The sequence below is a fragment of the Stenella coeruleoalba genome, assembly GCF_951394435.1.
Source record: "Stenella coeruleoalba genome assembly, chromosome: 11".
NCBI classification, from domain to species: Eukaryota; Metazoa; Chordata; class Mammalia; order Artiodactyla; family Delphinidae; genus Stenella; species Stenella coeruleoalba.
The window spans coordinates 17,270,669-17,289,747 of record NC_137157.1 but is presented as its reverse complement, the minus strand read 5'-3'; the positions used below and the strand labels follow the sequence as shown (position 1 = coordinate 17,289,747).

Below are 19,079 nucleotides of genomic sequence, written 5' to 3'. Positions count from 1 at the left end.
ACACAGGAACTGCTCTTTTAGTTTTAAGAAATGCAAAGGGATAGGGGAGATGTGTCTTCCATTTTTTTCTTTTTTTCTTTTTTTTAAGAAGAAATACATGTAAGCCCCTCAGAGTGAAGACCCTTTCCTCTAAATGAGGGCAGGCACATTCACCTCTACCACTTCCTTCCGGTGTACGTGTCGGCAACCTGATGAGTGACTTACAAGGTCTCCAAATTTTCTGCTTCCCTTACCCTAGATCATGCATTCTTAGTGGGGACAAAAATTTGTTCTTGGGGGGAGAAAAAAAATTTTCACTCATTTTATGTATAAAGCACGGATATACATACAGTATAGAAATGGATAAATTGGATATCTGTGATATTAAAATTTCATGGGTGGGAACATTTAGGGGAAAAAAGGTTTTAAATGGCTCCCTCAGAGGGTCATAATGAAAAAAAGGTTGAGAAACACTGCCTCGATCGGAACTTCCCAAACCAGGATGCCTTGAATAGTTTACAGCTGTGTCAAGATACTGACCTTCGAAGCTCTGCAGGGGCAGGCTGGTTGCCTCTGGTTCCAAGTGGCCTCCTTCTTCTCCCTAGTGTGCCATCTAATATTACAATTTTCTGTGTGTGTCACGACATGAAACAGGTTGGGAAATCTATCTACCTTCTTGGGACAACTGAGAATGTCATTATAGGTAAGGCCCTTCACCTTAGTCTCTCTTCAGGACTCCTTTTCTTACCACATTGAAGTAATAAGGGGTATCCTTTTTTTCCAAGGCTACTTTGTAGCCCATCATTCTGTGGACTTTGCCCTTTCCTTCTTCACCATCTCTCATGCATCCTCCATCTTTCCTTTTCTATTACTCCTTTGCCTCCTTGTCAATAAACATACCTATATCCCTCCTACCTTGGAAATTCTTCATTTGGACACCTAGCTGTTATTCTAATTCTTTTCTTTTCATAGTCAACCATTTAATAAGAAATCTAAAAGTGCTACTTCCAGGATTTTTATTTTGTACTAAATATTTAATAGATACAGAAATAATATTTATAAAATACATATAAGCTATAAATAACCATATTGCAAAAACACCCATGTACCCATCACCCAATTTAAGAAAAGGAATACAGCATGATTTTTACATTTGAAGTACCCTATGTGCCCTCCCCAATCCCATGCCCTTCCTCGTCAATCAGAGTAACTATCCTGAATTGTGTTTTTCATTCTCTTGTTTTCTATGTATGACCACATATATGTGTATTCCTAAACATGCTTTTGAACTTTATAGAAATGGGATAATTCACATATATTAAGTTCCTAAAATTCATCTTTGTTGTTATGTGAAATGTAATTTTTTAATTTTGATTGTTCATAACATTCTATCTAAGGCTATACCTTCATTTATTTAGCCATTGCTTCTACTCAACAAAAACTGAACTCTCAAATGACTTCCAAACCACTGAAGAAATGGTTCCTTCTGAATCATTTCCCCTGGCTACACTAACTGAGCTCATCCCTCTTCTAACCAATTGATCTCTAGCTCAACTCTTTCTGTCCACAAAATACTCACTCCTGGGATTGCTAACTTCTTTCAGTATCTAAAGAGCTCCTATCTAAATATTCACTCCGGGCTTTCCTGGTGGCACAGTGGTTAAGAATCCACCTGCCAATGCTGGGGACAAGGGTTCGATCCCTGGTCCAGGAAGATCCCACATGCCGCGGAGCAACTAAGCCCGTGTGCCACAACCACCGAGCCTGCGCTCTAGAGCCCGTGTGCCACAACTACTGAGCCCGCAAGCCGCAACTACTGAGTCTGCGAGCCACAACTACTGAAGCCCACGCGCCTAGAGCCCGTGCTCCTCAACAAGAGAAGCCACCTCAATGAGAAGCTCGCGCACCACAATGAAGAGTAGCACCCACTCAATGCAACTAGAGAAAGCCCACGTGCAGCAACAAAGACCCAATGCAGCCAAAAATAAATAAATAAATAAATTTATAAATATTCACTCCTATCTAAAAAGCTTGTAGAATATACCAAAGAGGAGGAAATGCTGAGAAACCAATTTCTATGGTTACACGCAGGAGAAATTGTTAAGGAAAGTAATAAACGTTGCCATCACTGCTAGTTTTTTATACAAATAGTAAGAACCATTTTTCTATTTATTTATTTATTTTTTGCCTTTTTTTTAATGCACTTCACCAGTTCCTAAGTATATGAAATGTTTCGGGTATAATCTAAGTTGTGTTATTTAATAAGATAACTTCAAATTCGGTGACATGTACTTTGCAGCAAAACAAAGCATGTTCCTTAAACTCATGCATTTATTCATCCAGCAATTACCAAATCCTAACATGCTAGGCACTATCTCTAGGCACTAGAGAGTCATACAAAAAAGAATCATCATATAAAATAATTATGTATGTTAAAAGTATGCTGTGGAAGCATAGAAAAGAGAACTTTTTTTCTTTTTTTGGCCATGCCGCATGGCTTGCGGTATCTTAGGTCCCCAACTGGGGATCAAACCCATGCCCTCGGCAGTGAAAGTGCAGAGTCCTGACCACTGGACTGGCAGGGAATTCCCAAAGGGAACTATTTTGCAGAAGAGGTGACATTTTAATTGGGTCTGAATGAATGAGCAGAACTTGGTAAGTAAAAGAAGGGAAGTGAGACAGAGGGAACATCAGGTACAAAGGAATGGTATAGAGAAATGACATGATCTTTTTGAGAAAGCAACAAAAATTCAACAAGATGAGAATTTTAAGAATTGGTGAAGTGGTGGAGAAATGAGATTAGAGAGGGTGATTTTAGGGCAGATTGGGCTTACTGAGTATATTACGCTAGATAATTTGTACTTTATCTCCAGGAAACTTAACTGTGATCTTTACGTAAGCAAGGGACAGGATCAGCTTTGTTGATCGGGAAGCTAACTCTAACAGCAGTATGGAGGATAGACAGGTTACACTGGGTGATAGTAGAGGCAGGGAGACAATTTATGCAGATGTACCCAGGGAAGATGAATGAACAAAAACCAGGGAGCACGGGGAGACAAAGGGTTGAGACTAACTCAGAAGGTATTTCAAGAGCAGATGAAAAGAGAGAGCATTTAGAGAAAGGGAGTGTGTGATTTTGGGATGTTTTGTTTGTGTAGATAATAATACCACTAACTGACAAGAAACCCGGAAGGAAGAGCAGGTTTGGGGGAAAGATAATGAGTTCAATTTGGAGCTTTGGATCTTCCGTGTGGAAATATCTGTTTAAAGTATGGATGTGGAAGTGAATGAAGGTCGAGACAGGGGATAGAGAGCTGAAGTCACATAACTAAGACAAATGGTTCTCAAACATTTGCATGTGTCAGAATCAATTGCTGGGTTCTACACTAGACTTTCTGACATGGGAGGTCTGGGCTGAGGCCTGAGAATCTGCATTTCTAACAAGATCCCAGGTGATGCTGCTAGTCTGGGGACCACACTTTGAAAACCTCTGAACTAGACAATATCCCTCATAAAGAAGGTGAAAAGTGAGAATAGAATATGATCAAGAACAGAGTCTGGAAGAATACACATACTTAAAGAGGCAGTTAGAAAGGAGGAGTTAGTGAAGGAAAATGGAGAAGAATTTTCAGAGAATGGGAGGAGAATTGGGAAAGTTGCAAAAGGGCAGATTAACTAGTATCAAACAGTTGAACAGAATGAAGACTGAAAACAAGTTACTGGATAAAGTAATTAGAGGGTCACTGTGGAGCTCAGCAAAAAAAGTTATGTAGAGTGAGAGGGATGCAAGACATTGTAAGAAATTTTACAAGTACAGGCTACACTTTGAAAAGTTTGGTTGTAAAGAGTAGAAGGGAGAAAACAGAAGCTTGAGAAGGCAGAACACTGTGGGAAAGGTGATTTAGAACGAAAGAGTCGAGTACAATTGTAAACTAAAGAGGAAAGATGAAAAAAAAAAAGAGGAAAGATGGAAGAGAGGAAGGTATGGAAGGTACAGGAAAAGTTAAGATAACTGAGAGTAAGGATCCCATTGGAGGTGTAATGGTCTTAGATAAAAGAGTCTGCTCTTCTTCTGAGATGGAGTGAAAAAGGTTAAGAGTAGACACTGTTAGAGCTGAAGGGAAAGGAAGGAGAAGGAAGCTGGGAGACACCTGCCTAAAGCCTCTGTTTTCTCTGCAGAGCTGCACTGTAAGACACATTAAAGGTGCTTCTTCTGGAAGATGGAAGGCAGTGCCAGATGGAAATACGAATCTACACAAAGGAAAGAAGAGTGCTGAAAGTGTGAAAAATCTGGGGAAATGTACAAGATACCACCCCTTCATTTTTTATCTTTTTAAAACATACTTGTTTAAAGCAAAAATAATGTTATAGGATTTATAGCAAAGTAAAACGTATGACAAAAAGAGCCCATAAGAAAGAGTGAAAATCCAAGTATACTAATATAAGGTTCTTATCCTTTATGTAAAGTGATATATTATTATTTGAAAGTAGACTGTGATAAAGATATAATAAGACCTAGATCAGTAGTTCTCAAAGTATGGTCTAGGGTTTAGAAAGAAGATTAGATCCAGAAATTCCAACCCCTCTCTAACAAAAGTTCCAGAAGGGGAGACTCACAGCATCCTGTGGAAAAGAAATCTTTTTAACCTAATGTTTCTAAAACTTAGCTGACCACAGAACTCACTTTTCAACACCTCGAGAACTATCGTTACATGAAATATATTTTTTAAAAATGTTACTGGTTCTGAGAGATGTTAATAAGCATTAAAAGATACCCTCATCACAGTATCAACACAGATATGCCTTACTTTAAACAAAGTGTGTATTCCCGTATCTAATATAACAGATAAATTAGTAGCTGTTCATTTTGAAGGAAAGAAGTCACAGGCTTTGGGATATCAAGCAGATCTGGGTTTAAACCACCATTTGCTAGATATGAGACCTTATCTTTATTTGAGGATTAAATAACATAACATGCATAAAAGAACTAAAAGTAATCTGCCACAGAGTAGGTACTCACTAAATAGCAAATGATGGGGACTTCCCTGGTGGTACAGTGGGTAAGACTCTGCGCTCCCAATGCAGGGGGCCTGGGTTCGGTCCCTGGTGGGAAACTAGATCCCACATGCATGCCACAACTAAGAGTTCGCATGCAGCAACTAAAGAAGTCCGCATGCCTCAACTAAGAAGCCCACATGCCGCAACTAAGAGTCCACATGCTGCAACTAAAGATCCCGCATGCCGCAACGAAGACCCAGTGCAGCCAAAATAAATTAATAAATAAGTAAATAAATATGGAAAAAATAGCAGATGATGACGATGGTGATAAAACAGGGAGGGGTCTTTTAAATAGTATGTCTCAGCACACTTAAAACGAAATTCAGTTCTCAGAAGTTACAACTTTTTTGAGAAGCATGGAGTGAATCTTCTCAATCAATGTTTTTAAAGAGCATAATGTAACATAAAATGTGTTCACTGTGATATCCAACTAAGAGGTTTACTTACCGAGATAGAAAAAAGATTTTACCACTATGCCATGCCATGCACAGACTTCCAATGAGGGCACTTTAGCAAACTGTTTCTTGTAAAAGGCAAAATAACAGAGATACTCACTAAAATCTTACTAATAACGGGGTTGTAATTTAAGTTAAATTTCTCACTGAGATGCTGGGCAATACAGTTCTAACAGTCATTGTTGGGTAATATTCATGCTAGTGAATTCATCAAGTAATAGTCACTGAGAGGATTCGGACAGGGGGAAAGAAAGTGATAGTTATTCCAGGCAGTGAAAATTAGATCTCTGTATGGCCACAATGCAAGAAGCAAGTCGCAATGATAAAGGATAAAGTTGTGTGCGTCCAAGAGCATATAGAGAGAGTCTTGATAGCTAGGCAGAAGAGTTCTAATTTGATTTGACAGGCAGGAGGAAACCACTGTCAAGTTCATCAGCTTAAAACTAATGTAATAAAAACAATGTTTACGGTAGACCCATCTACTAGTGACGTTCAACTTGCACTGAATAGGGAGTGAGTCAGGAAGCCTACTTTATTACTTGAATGATGGTTGAACTGAGACATTAGTAGACTACAGTAGTAAGACATACTTGTTATATAAATAAATGAACAAGTGAATTATGTTAATGTACAAATAGACAAGATTTGGTCATTATCTATTCAAAGAGGATGAAAGAGCCAGGTTGAATCAAATGGGTCCATGATGTTAAGGGCAGGTGATGGGGAGAATGGTGCTACCAGGAAAACTGGGAGGGGCATCTCTAGGGGAAATTTGTTCAGGTACCCCAAAATTAAAATGTTCAGTAAAAATTGTAGATATGAAATTAGATTTTAGAGAAGTTGCCTTTGTATATCATATTTTCTTATTCATAAATATACAAAAGTAATTTATATTAAATGTGTCATATATCCTGTGATACAGTTTTCCCCAGGTAGCATTATTTTAAATTATATTGGCTTAGGCTATACCAAAATCCAATTTAGTGAATGCCAGCCCAAAAGCCAGTAGGACTGGATTAAATCTGTCTTTTTAAATGGAATTTATATAAAAACCCCTGTGAATTTAAGTATTATAATTCCCATTTTATAGATAAGAAAAAATATAAGGCAGATTTGAAAGGGATCAACAGAGGAGTGATAGATTTTAATGGAGTGAATTGACTCCAGCAATGCTTAAACCTAGCTAACTCTAATTTATCCACAAAAATTGACAGGGACAGCAACACAGCAGCACAAGAAAGCAGGTAAGCCCAAAGTTAATGATAATATAGAATTGGAATATCCTATTTTGCCACAGGAATCTTAAAAATCAGGTATGTCTGATTCTCAAACTAATATCTAGAGATAAGATTAAGTGAGAGTTCTTTTCAAAAATGTGTTCTGCATACTGAGAACATACAGTGTAGTTTCCACCATGAGCAACAACCTGGGACTGAAAATCAAATGAATAGAATGGGAAGACAGACCTCTTAAAATCGGAACTCAAAGGTTCCTGTTTGTACCTAAGGATATAGAGAGATAGGATGTCATTATGAAACAGTGTATCTAATTCTTACCATTAATAACTGGTGTGTAAACAACAATCCCAGCCAAGTTTGGGTCAGATACAGTTGTGTCCAGAATAAGGCCCCCGATGCTGAAAGAAGCAAAAGCATGTAATTTAGGGAAGAGGAAAGGAAATGTACTAATTGGAAGCTGTTCTTTATATACAAACACCCCTATTTTTAAACAGAAAATATTTAGACATTTGAAAAATTGAATAAAAAGAAAAAATATTCAAAGTAAAAATCACTGTCAAAAGCAAAATGGTGAAAACAAAACATGGCATAAGCTGTAGCCCCACGTTTCAGGGCTCTCCTTCTGGTCTACATGTTTACATACGTTACACGTAAAAAGGAAAAAAGCATGTACTTTAAGTGCATTAAAATGTCTGGAAGGACATGTAAGAAATTATTAACAATGTCCACCCCTACAGGTGACACTGACAGGAGACTCATGGTCATTTTGTATCCTTCTGTACTTATTAGTTTTTTAAAAACCATGTGCATTTATTACCCTTATAATTTAAAAAAAGGTTTAAAGAGTATCTTTTCATATTTGAAGTAAGCAAGCCATTAAAGAGATGACTTTTATTGTGTTAAAACTAGATATAGTAGATTACAGTGTCTGACCATTGGTAAATTAAAACAATGAGTTGCAGCCATAGAAAGAGCTGATCTGAAGAACAGAGGTCTGGAAAAATAACATACAGCTATACAGTGGCAAGATACACACTCTCAGTGTCTCAATGGAGCTTGGAGATTTTTTGTTTGTTTGTTTCCAAGACCATTAACAATTGGTTAACTTCAGTCTGTTGGTCTACGTACTACAAAACAGTGTCAGTCCCAGTATTTCATGGGATCCTGTTGCCAAATCTTCCAGGAAAATGCAATTCACGTTACAGAAAAATGAACTATATGCTGTCAGAGAACAGGGTTGATGGTCAACTATCAGATCAAAGGTTCTTACCACTACCTGATAGTTAATATTAGGAAATTATTAAATCTTTACTATTTTAATTCTTTAATAATATAAATGAATGGCTAAATATGCCTAAACTGCTAGGAGTTCCCATTAAAAAGTATACTATAAAGTCTAAAAACAGTCATCCTTAGAAATATTTTACTACGTAATTTAAAAAACTATGTATTTCATAGAATAAACTAGTTATATGTCAAAGAATAAATCTCCATGCCAAAACACACAGATCATGCTGTGTATATAACATGAACACTTGCTAAAATAATTTTAAAATATTTTTATTACCCAGGTGATAAAAACTTATCATAGAAAAATTAGAAAATACAAACAAAAAGAAAAAAAATCAACCATAGGGCTTCCCTGGTGGCGCAGTGGTTGAGAGTCCTCCTGCCAATGCAAGGGACACGGGTTCGTGCCCCAGTCCAGGAAGATCCCACATGCCGCGGAGCGGCTGGGCCCGTGAGCCATGGCCGCTGAGCCTGCGCGTCCGGAGCCTGTGCTCCGTGACGGGAGAGGCCACAACAGTGAGAGGCCCGCGTACCGCAAAAAAAAAAAAAAAAAAAAATCAACCACAGTTACATCATTCAGGGTTATACTGTTACCATGTTGATATATAGCCTCCCAGACATTTTTAAACATATATATATATATTTTAAAATAAATTTATTTATTTTTGGCTGTGTTGGGTCTTTGTTGCTGCACGCGGGCTTTCTCTAGTTGAGGTGAGCGGGGGCTACTCTTCGTTGCGGTGTGCGGGCTTCTCATTGTAGTGGCTTCTCTTGCTGTGGAGCACGGGCTCCAGGTTCACGAGCTTCAGTAGTTGTGGCACGGGGGCTCAGTAGTCGTGGCTCACGGGCTCTAGAGCGCAGGCTCAGTAGTTGTGGCGCACGGGTTTAGTTGCTCCGTGGCATGCAGGATCTTCCCAGACCAGGGCTCGAACTTGTGTCCCCTGCATTGGCAGGCGGATTCTTAACCATTGAGCCACGAGGGAAGTCCAAAACATGTATATTTTTAAAAATAAAAACTCAAATTGTAAAAGTAGTTTTCTTCACTTGTATTAAATTTGATTTTTATCAAACAAACATACATGCATCATTTAAAAGGCGAAAGTACCACAAAGCTTATAAAATAGCCCCTAGCCCTAACAACACATCCTGCTCTCCACTAGCAATTCTTTTTAACTTCTTTAACTGTTTCTTCTGGCATTTAATCCTCTATTTCTAAACAGCATGTTTATACTATTTCTTGATTTTTAATTTTAGACATTTACCTAATGACGTCCACTATGGCAGGTGAGCATTTAGTCTCTCTTACCCTTCCCTCCCCACATTAGTCCCTTCACAATTCCCTTCCTTCCTCTATCCTGCCAATCTGGTTATATTATAATTTTTGGTGAAATATTTAGGTTTTACTTTATTTTAACAGTGAAATCATTATTCACAACTGGGCCACAAAGTGTGTTGAGATCTCCCCATTTGTACTGTTTTGCCTTGTTTCATATTTTTCTTAATTTTTTTTAGGTACTTATTACTAATTCAGAATCAAATTTGGAACAAAGTTAATGAATGGCCTCTGAATACATACTCATTAGGTAACCAATCAGTTCCCTTTTTTTTCCCTTAGAGACATTCCTTCTTAAGGTCACTGTCTTGCCAACCTGGACAGTTGCTCTGTAGGTCTGATGCTCAGCTGTCATTCTGTACCTTCCCTTCACCTCCCCACGATGGGTCTTGGTTTATGTACTATGACCAGGTCCCAACATTTCATGGGATCCTGTTGACCAAATCCTCCAGGAAAACACAATCTACATCATAGAAAAACGAACCACATGTTGTCACAGGTTTCCTCATTCCCGTGTCATCTTATTTCTTGATTATTTCCTCATTTTGATAGACATCTTCTCTCAGCTTTTGTATGAGAGGGTATACGGGAAATAAATTTTTTGAGATCCTGCATGTCTGAAAGCTTCTTGAGTCTACGCTTATGTTTGCTTGATACAGTGAGCATGTTTTATGTTCAAAACAATTTTCCCTCAGAATTGTGAGGGAATCACTTGGTGTTGCAGCTGGACATCATTCCAATTCCCAATCCCTTATATGCAACTGGACTTTCCTCTCTGGAAGCTTTTGGGATTTATGATAATGTGCTTTGCTTGGGGTCCCTCCTACTCATTGTGCGAGGTACTCAGGGGGCCTTTTAAATCTGGAAGCCCATGTTCTTCAATTCTGGGGAATTTTCTTGTATTATTTCTTTGATAATTTCCTCTCCTTATTGTTTGCTCCGATTGTCCACCTCTTTGCTTTCTGGTCTACTTTCCAGGATAGTTCCTCAACTCTACCCTCAAGATTTTTCTTCTGATTCTTTTTGTTTCTACTATTTATACATTTTTATATTCCCAAGAGCTCTTCCAATTTTTCAAATCCTCCTTATTAGAAAATTCTGTTCTTACATTATAGATGCCATAACTTCTCTAATTTCTCTGAGGATACTGGTGATCGTTTTTGGAGACTTTTCAACTATGCCTGCAATTTTGGGGGAACGTTTTTGGTTTTTTTTTTGTCTCTGTCATGTTAAAAGCCTTAACCAAATGTCTGGCGACGTTTACTGTCTGCTCCTCCTTAAGGGATACTGCAAAGCATATCTGGAGCTCTCTGTGCACAAGCATAGAACTTGTCAGCAGGCGGGCCTCACTGAAGAATGATCAGATGGGCATGTAGCTCTTTCACTAAAGGATCCACAGGGTCAGTTTTTGCAGGTTTTTCTTTTGAGCTGATGAGCTTCCCCAGAAAGGAATTATCTAATTTTTTGCCTGGGGGTAAAAGCCAGAGTGCCAGCATTCTATGAGAAAAGAAAAGGAAGAGGGATCGGGTTTTCATTGTTCAGCATGTAGACTTTTCCTTAATTCTTGTTTTTTATACAGTGTTTAATCCACAGCCTCACTGGTGCAGGTGATTCTAAATCCAGAGGCTCTATGATTTACCCTCTCCAGGGTTAATTCTTGTCTTCTATAGAATGGGAGGAGGCAGTCACCTGGGTGGTCAAGCTAGCAAAGGGCTTTTAGGTTCTAATTGCTTCTTACTTTAACTTTCAACCAATCCCCTTCATTTCAGCTTTCAGAAGTTCTTAGTGTCTCTAAATCCTCCACGTTTTGGGGTTTCTGAGGCTCAGTTCAGCTTGCTTCTTATCGGTGTCCCCTTGTCCTGCAGGCAGTTAGGTTTTAGCTTTTTTCATTCTGATAGTTCAGTTAACAACCATAGAACCGATTCCTATCTTACTGATTTTGGTAAATCTTTCACCTACTGTCCTCTCTGCTCCCCTTCTGTTTTTGCGGTTGTATAGCTTTTTTATTCTTTTACTGTCATTTTAATAGCTTCAATAAGGAAGAAGATAAACGTGTCAATCTACCATCTTTAATAGGAAATTCATATTCTTTTCTAGCTTTCTCCTTTCACCAAATGTATAACGAACACCTTTCCACATCAAAGGAATGTGTTGCAATGCTACTCTTGATGGCTGACTAATATTTCATTTTGTGACTATGCCACAATTTATTCAATCAACATCTGATTGCTAGACATCTAAGGTGTTCTCTCTCTCTCTTTTGTTATTAAACATTCCACTGTGATGAAGATCCTTACAACTTAATCACTTGCATAGATCCATAATTATATCTTTAAGTCCTGTCGGAGTCCTAGAAGTGGCATAGTCAAATGGTATGTACATTTCTAAGGTTTTCTGATACTTATCCGAGCACTTACTGTTCAAAATAAGTGATGTCCTTGTCAGGTTAAAACTCACACAGACAAAGACAAACACCACTAAATTTTAATCATCAATCTGGTAAGGATTTGGTTGGGGAAAAGTTTGAAACTGGTAGCAAATGAGGTTCCATACATCCACTGATTTCAATAACTCTTGTCACTATATCCCTATTACTTGGGATAATAAAGAACCGACTGTATAAAATGATTGACCTAAGAAATAAAAACAGGCAATTGGTTTGTTTTAATATATACATAGATACATGCATATAGAATAACTGCCCCCCACACGCACGCACAAACACACACTTTAATACTAACCTACTTATAACCATAGCTGTTATCACAGGCTCCCAGCCTGAGTGCAGAACCGTCCTTGTGGCTGGATGTTTGGCAGCTATTATAATCCAGATAGGAGTTAGAGCCAAGAAAAAGACACCAACTAATGGAGGAATGTAGTAATAGGTCTCTAAAATTCAAAAAGAGACAACATTTCAATCTCTCTTATAACCATATAGCAAATGTAAGTATTAAAAGTTTACCAGAAGATATGTTATCAAACACACTCATGCTATATACTTTCTATAAATTTCAAACAAATTGAAAACTATAGATAAGGTAAAAATGTTAAATAATGTAACTGAAAGCTAACACATTAATTCAACATTTATTGAAATAGTTATGTGACCTAGATGTGAACAACAACAGTAATAATAACAAGAGTAACAACAGTAAAAAATCTAACATTACTTGGCTCCTACCATTTTCCAAATATTGTGCTAAATGCTTTATGTTCATTGTCTCACTTAATTGTCCTCACAAGTATGAGGTAGAAACTCATTCCTACCTTATGAAGAAACTGAGGCTTAGGAGCTTAAGAACACCACTAAGAAACAGCAAGAATTGGGAGAAAATGACATCTGTCTGACACTGAAGTTAGTGCTCTTAACTCCAAACTATAAAGTCTAATAGGACATTGTTTTTACCCATCAGGATCTTATAGCACAAGCATTCCATGGAATATTGGCCAATGAATTGATAATAGATATCCTCCTAATTCTGAATAGTGTTCCAATATCCAAAATGAAATTGAAATACTAGGTTTAATAAACAGATTTCTTCACTGCAAAATTACTCAGAACCTTTAATATGCAAAAATATGCAAACCAGAGTTTGGCCAGACTACTTAGTTTCACATCTGATGTTACAACTTACCTTGGACGAGAAATTTAACTTCTAAAAAGAAAAACAAATATCGTATATTAACGCATACATGTGGAACCTAGAAAAATGGTACAGATGAACTGGTTTGCAGGGCAGAAATAGAGACACAGATGTAGAGAACAAACGTATGGACACCAAGAGGGGAAAGTGGCGGGGGCTGGTGGTATGGGATGAATTGGGAGATTGGGATTGACATATATACACTAATATTGTATAAAATAGATAACTAATAAGAACCTCCTGTATAAAAAAATAAATAAAATTTAAAAAGAAGAAAGTTAACTTCTATAAATTTAAATTTCCTTATCTATAAAATGGTAAAAATTATTATAACTATTTCATGGGGTTATTGTGAGTCTTAAGAGAATTAACACATGTAATTTAACTAGAATAGCACCCAGGCACATAGTTAACATTTACTGAACACTTACTAGCAACATAATCATCATTGCCATTGTTATTAGCATCTTTCTGTTTGTGATATACTCAGATAACAGAGTGCCAGGATATTTTTTTATACCTCTCTGTGGTAGATTGCCTTACTTGATCATAATTATTCATTCTCTCCCCATTCTTGTTAATGCTTTCCTATAGAGAGAGTTTAGGAAAGCTTATTGACTTTGGGCTTGGCTATTTGTCTAGCTTTGTAGACATGATGTATGCCATCTCTGAGCAAAATCTGAAACGTGTTTTTGGAAATTACTAGAAGATTTATAAATATATGTAGATAGACAGATAGTAAACTGTTTTCAGACACTGACAACTGGTATTGCAGGACTGTGATCCCTGAGAGAGGGGAAAGAAAGAGATAAGCCCTACAAGAGCCTGAGCTTTCTGACTAAAGGCACATTCCAGACCACAGCTCAGGAAGGGAGAATTTCAGCAGACTGAGTCTAAGGCAGCAGGAATTTACAGGGAAGAATACTGGAGAAGAGGAAGCTATTAGAGAGGGAGCTTGCAAACTGAATACCAAGCCATGCATGCATAGGGTAAATTCCACAAGGCTAAGCCAAGACAATTGGGGATTTGTAAACTAAAAAAATGCCCAGAGTGTACAAAGGGCTAGAAGTCATTTGAGATCTAACCCCCTAGATAGGAGCGCCTCTTTGAAAACTGAGAACATTCAGTGGAGACCAGAGAAGGGATACTTCTTAGTAGTAGGGCTAGCCCTATTGTAATGTCTACTCTAGGTCTATTCCACAATGCAGGGTACTAGCCACTATATGATCACAGCTAGATCTAGTCCAGTGAAGCTTAAAACCAAGCCCTGTAAGGCTCAAACTAATCCACAAACAGCTGCCTACAAGAAAAAAGTCCATGAAAACTATAAGATGCTGATGAAAGAAACTGCAGATGACACAAACAGATGGAAAGATATACTGTATTCTTGGATTGGAAGAATCAATACTGTTAAAATGAGCATGCCACCCAAGGCAATCTACAGATTCAACACAATCCCTATCAAATCACCAATAGCATTTTCCACAGAACTAGAACAAAATTTTTTTTAATTTGTATGGAAACAGAAAAGACCCCAAATAGCCAAAGCAATCCTGAGAAAGAAGAACAAAGCTGGAAAAATCACACTCCCTGACTTCAGACTATACTACAAAGCTACAGTAATCAAAAAAGTATGGTTCCAGCACAAAAACAGACGTATAGATCAATGGAACAGAATAGAAAGCCCAGAAATAAAACCATGCACTTATGGTCAATTAATTTACAACAAAGGAGGCAAGAACATACAATAGAGAAGAGACAGTCTCTTCAATAAGTGGTGCTGGGAAAAGTGGACAGCTACATGTAAAAGAATGAAATTAGAACATTCTCTAACACCACATACAAAAACAAACTCAAATGGATTAAAGACCTAAATGTAAGACTGGATACTATAAATCTCCTAGAGGAAAATGTAGGCAGAACACTCTTTGACATAAATTGCAGTAATATTTTTTTGGATCTGTCTCCTAGAGTAATGGAAACAAAAACAAAAATAAACAAATGGGACCTATTAAATTTAAAAGGTTTTGCACAGCAAAGGAAACCATAAACAAAACAAAAAGACAACCCACAGAATGGGAGAAAATATTTGCAAATGATGTGACTGACAAGGGATTAATTTCCAAAATATACAAACAGCTTAATATCCAAAAAACAAACAACCGAATCAAAATATAGTTAGAAGACCTAAATAAAAATTTCTCCAAAGAAGACATACAAATGGTCAACAGGCACATGAAAAAATGCCCAACATCGCTAATTATTAGAGAAATGCAAATCAAAACTACAATGAGTTACCACCTCACACCAGTCAGAATGGCCATTATTAAAAAGTCTACAAATAATAAATGCTGGAGAGGGTGTGGAGAAAAAGGAACCCTCCTACACTGTTGGTGGGAATGTAAATTGGTACAGCCACCATAGAGAACAGTATGGAGGTTCCTTAAAAAACTAAAAATAGAGTTACCACATGATCCAGCAATCCCACTCCTGGGCATATATCCGGAGAAAACCATAATTCGAACAGGTACATGCACCCTCAATGTTCACTGCAGCACTATTTACAATAGCCAAGACATGGAATCAACCTAAATGTCCATCAACAGATGAATGGATAAAGAAGATATGCAATGGAATATTATTCAACCATAAAAAGAATGAAATAATGTCATTTGCAGCAACATGGATGGATCTAGAGATTATTACACTAAGTGAAGTAAGTCAGAGAAAGACAAATATCATACTATATCACTTATATGTGGAATCTAAAAAAATGATACAAATGAACTTATTTACAAAACATAAATAGACTCACAGACACAGGAAACAAACTTATGGTTACCAAAGGGGATGGAGGGGGGAGGGGTGGGGGGATGGAGGGGGAGAGGGGTGGGGGGATGGGGGAAGAGATAAATTAGGAGTTTGGGATTAACATATACACACTATTATATATAAAACAGGCAAACAACAAAGACCTACTGTATAGCACTGGAAACTATACTCAATATCTTGTAATAACCTATAATGGAAGAGAATCTGAAAAAGAGTATATATATATATGTATGTATGTATGTATATGTATAACAATCACTTTGCTGTACACTTGAAACTAACACAACACTGTAAATTAACTATACTTCAATCTTTTAAAAAAAGCAAAAAGCAGAACAAATACTCTGTAAGGAAAAAACAGTCAAGCACTTAACATTACATTCACAATGTCTAACATCCAATCAAAAATTATTTTTAAGAGTTTGAAATTATATTTGGTTGCATTTATAAACCTAGTTAAATACCAGGAAATATTCTATTTACTTTAGACATTTCACTTATCTCACAGAAGTTTCCTAGTACTTAAAGTAACCTTTCTAAATCTAATAAATTATATGTACAAATATGGTGAGTCTTATGTTTTCATAAATATTCATGCAATGTATATAAATTTGGTAAGATTTCTATTTAACAATCACAAGAATAAATTAATTACATAATCATTACTTTTAAAATGGAATCAGAAGACTGGCATGTTACTGTAATGGGCTAAGTAACAAGTATATTTAAAAATGTGTACTGCCTCTTTACCATAAAATCATTCATACCATAAATTTGATTCTCAAATATTTTTATACTTAGTTTTAAATCTCCCTAGGGTTAAAAGTTGCCTACCCATTCTTGAAACAGTTGCATCACCCCAAGACATTTTTGGTAATATCATTTTAGCTGATCGAGCTTTTCTTATTGTCAGACATCTCAGCCAGGACATTCCTACATTTTTCTCAAGGACTCTAATACACATTTTGTATGGTAGGGAATTCATAACTTAAACACAGAGTTGATCTCACAGTCTTTGTAGCCTACAGCCTTAGATTTAAGTTAAATGTCACTAAATTTTTCTGATGTCTCACAAAATTCTTCAACTGTTATTCACACCCTTCTCTTGGACTGAATTTTATATTTTATCATTTTAACATATTTAAAAATCTCCTCACCTATGATTAAGATGTTTAAATTAAATAGAAACTCAATTTTTTTCAAATCAGGTAGGAACAATTACTATAAATATTAAAATAATACCCAAACAAATTTTACACTCATGGTTTTAGCTGGATTTGCCAACACATCTTCAAAATAATTGTGCTAACAAAATTCATTTAAATATTTCCTTCCATTTAAAGGGACATAACTAGTGCTACATATAGAGTCATTTTCTCCATAGCTTTTTAAAACATGAAGAAACTTTTATTGGATGGATTTCCAGTTCTCTTTGCTAAACCATTAGATAGGGATAAATAACATTCCAATTAGGAAGCATTCTTACCTCCTAAAACAACTAAGGTTACCAACAATCTCTTTATAGACTCAAACAGCAAACTAAAAGCATTAAAACCCACTAAACACAACTGAAAAGAACTATTCTGCTAGGTTGTCTTAGTATTTTCATCTTCAGGTAAAGAGAGGAGCACCATGCCAGGCTTTTAATTTATTCTCAACATCACATCTCTGGAAGGACATCTTAAGTTGAAGAAAACGCTCACCATCCTAACTCCAGAATCATTGCCCTGGATTGTCAAAGAGGGGGAAAAATTTCTCAGGAAAGAAATAAAAAATAATGAGTGGGCAGTTCCTCAAAAAGTTAAAGAGTTATCATATGATCTAGAAATTCCACTCCTAGGTATATACCAATAGAGTTGAAAACATACGTTCACACAAAAACATGTACGACAATGTTCAAAGCAGCATTATTCATAACAGCCAAAAAGTGGGTGCAACCCAAATGTCCGACTAATGGTAAATGGATAAACAAAATGTGATATATCCATACAATGGAATATTAGTCAGCCATATTATTAACCCATACAATGAAATATTATTCAGTACTGCATGGTATTCAGAACTGATTTATGCTAAAGCATGAACCTTGAAAATGTACTAATTGAAGGAAACTGGATATAAAAGGTCACATATTATATGATTCCATTTTTTGAAATGTCTAAAATAGGCAAAGACAGAAACTAGATTAGTGGTTGCCAGTGCTGGGGGGAGGGTGGAATGGGGAGTGACTGCTAAAGTTTCTTTTTGGGGTGATGAAAATGTTCTGGAATGAGATAATAGGTTTCACAATCTTATAACTATGCCAAAACTACGGAATTGTGCACTTTTAAAAGGTGAATTGTATGATGTAATTGAATTATATCTCAATTTTTTAAAATTCCCACAATGAAAAAAAAGGAGGGGGTACTATACTCTTTAAAAATGTCAATGTTATAAAATATAAAGAACATACATATATTCATACAGACAGATGGACAGAATAAAAGATAAAGTAAATGGAGTAAAATGTTAACATTTGGTGAACATGGGTACAGGGTATACAGGGTTTTTTGTACTATTTTATTTTTGCAACTATTCTATAAGTTTAAAATTATCTCCAAATAAAATTTTTTAACATTAAAAAAAAAGAATGGGAAAACCATGGTAAAATCAAAATATCTAAAATGATTTACTGCAAATGTATTCAATTTCCTGCAAATCTAACATGCCCACTCCCACCAAATTAAATCGTATGTTTAATTGTATAGGACCCTCTTACCTTTTCCCTGGCTAAATTCTAATCCAATAGTTAGGTGGAAATTACAAATATACAAAAAGAGAAAGGTGCTAAAATATTCCTCTTTTTAGGATATATTGGTGTTTTATAGATAATTAAAGAATTACTTTTAGAAAACCACTGATGACACAATCAGTGAGGGAAACTGGTTGATTAAAAGCCAACCATGAACTTCTGCATTAATATCAAAACCTAAAAGTGTCTGCCTTCTAAATTAAATGACCCTTTTTAATACATTTAAATGACCCTAGTCAAAATAATATTTTGTATTAATTTCTGGGGATATCATCTTGTGTAATGTGGTAGGATGAATAATGGTCCTCAAAGACATCCACATCCTAATCTCCAGAACCAGGGAATGTTACCTTATATGGCAAAAAGGGGCTTTGCAGATGTGATTAAGTCAAAGATTTTGAAATAGGGAGATTATCCTGGATTATTTGAGTAAGCCCTAAAGTAATCACAGGTGTGTAC

General features: G+C 36.4%; 1 protein-coding gene across 2 annotated transcripts in view; it reads right to left on the bottom strand.

Moving 5' to 3' along the window:
- Positions 1–19,079, bottom strand: part of SLC41A2 (solute carrier family 41 member 2) — a 129,563-nt gene that overhangs the window by 42,569 nt on the left and 67,915 nt on the right. For both annotated transcript variants that reach the window (XM_079936297.1, XM_079936298.1), the window contains exons 7-8: positions 12,095–12,242; positions 7,049–7,128 (exon numbers count right to left, since the gene is read on the bottom strand). In XM_079936297.1, the coding sequence (XP_079792423.1) occupies positions 7,049–7,128; positions 12,095–12,242 (228 nt within the window). The remainder of the gene's footprint in view (positions 1–7,048; positions 7,129–12,094; positions 12,243–19,079) is intronic.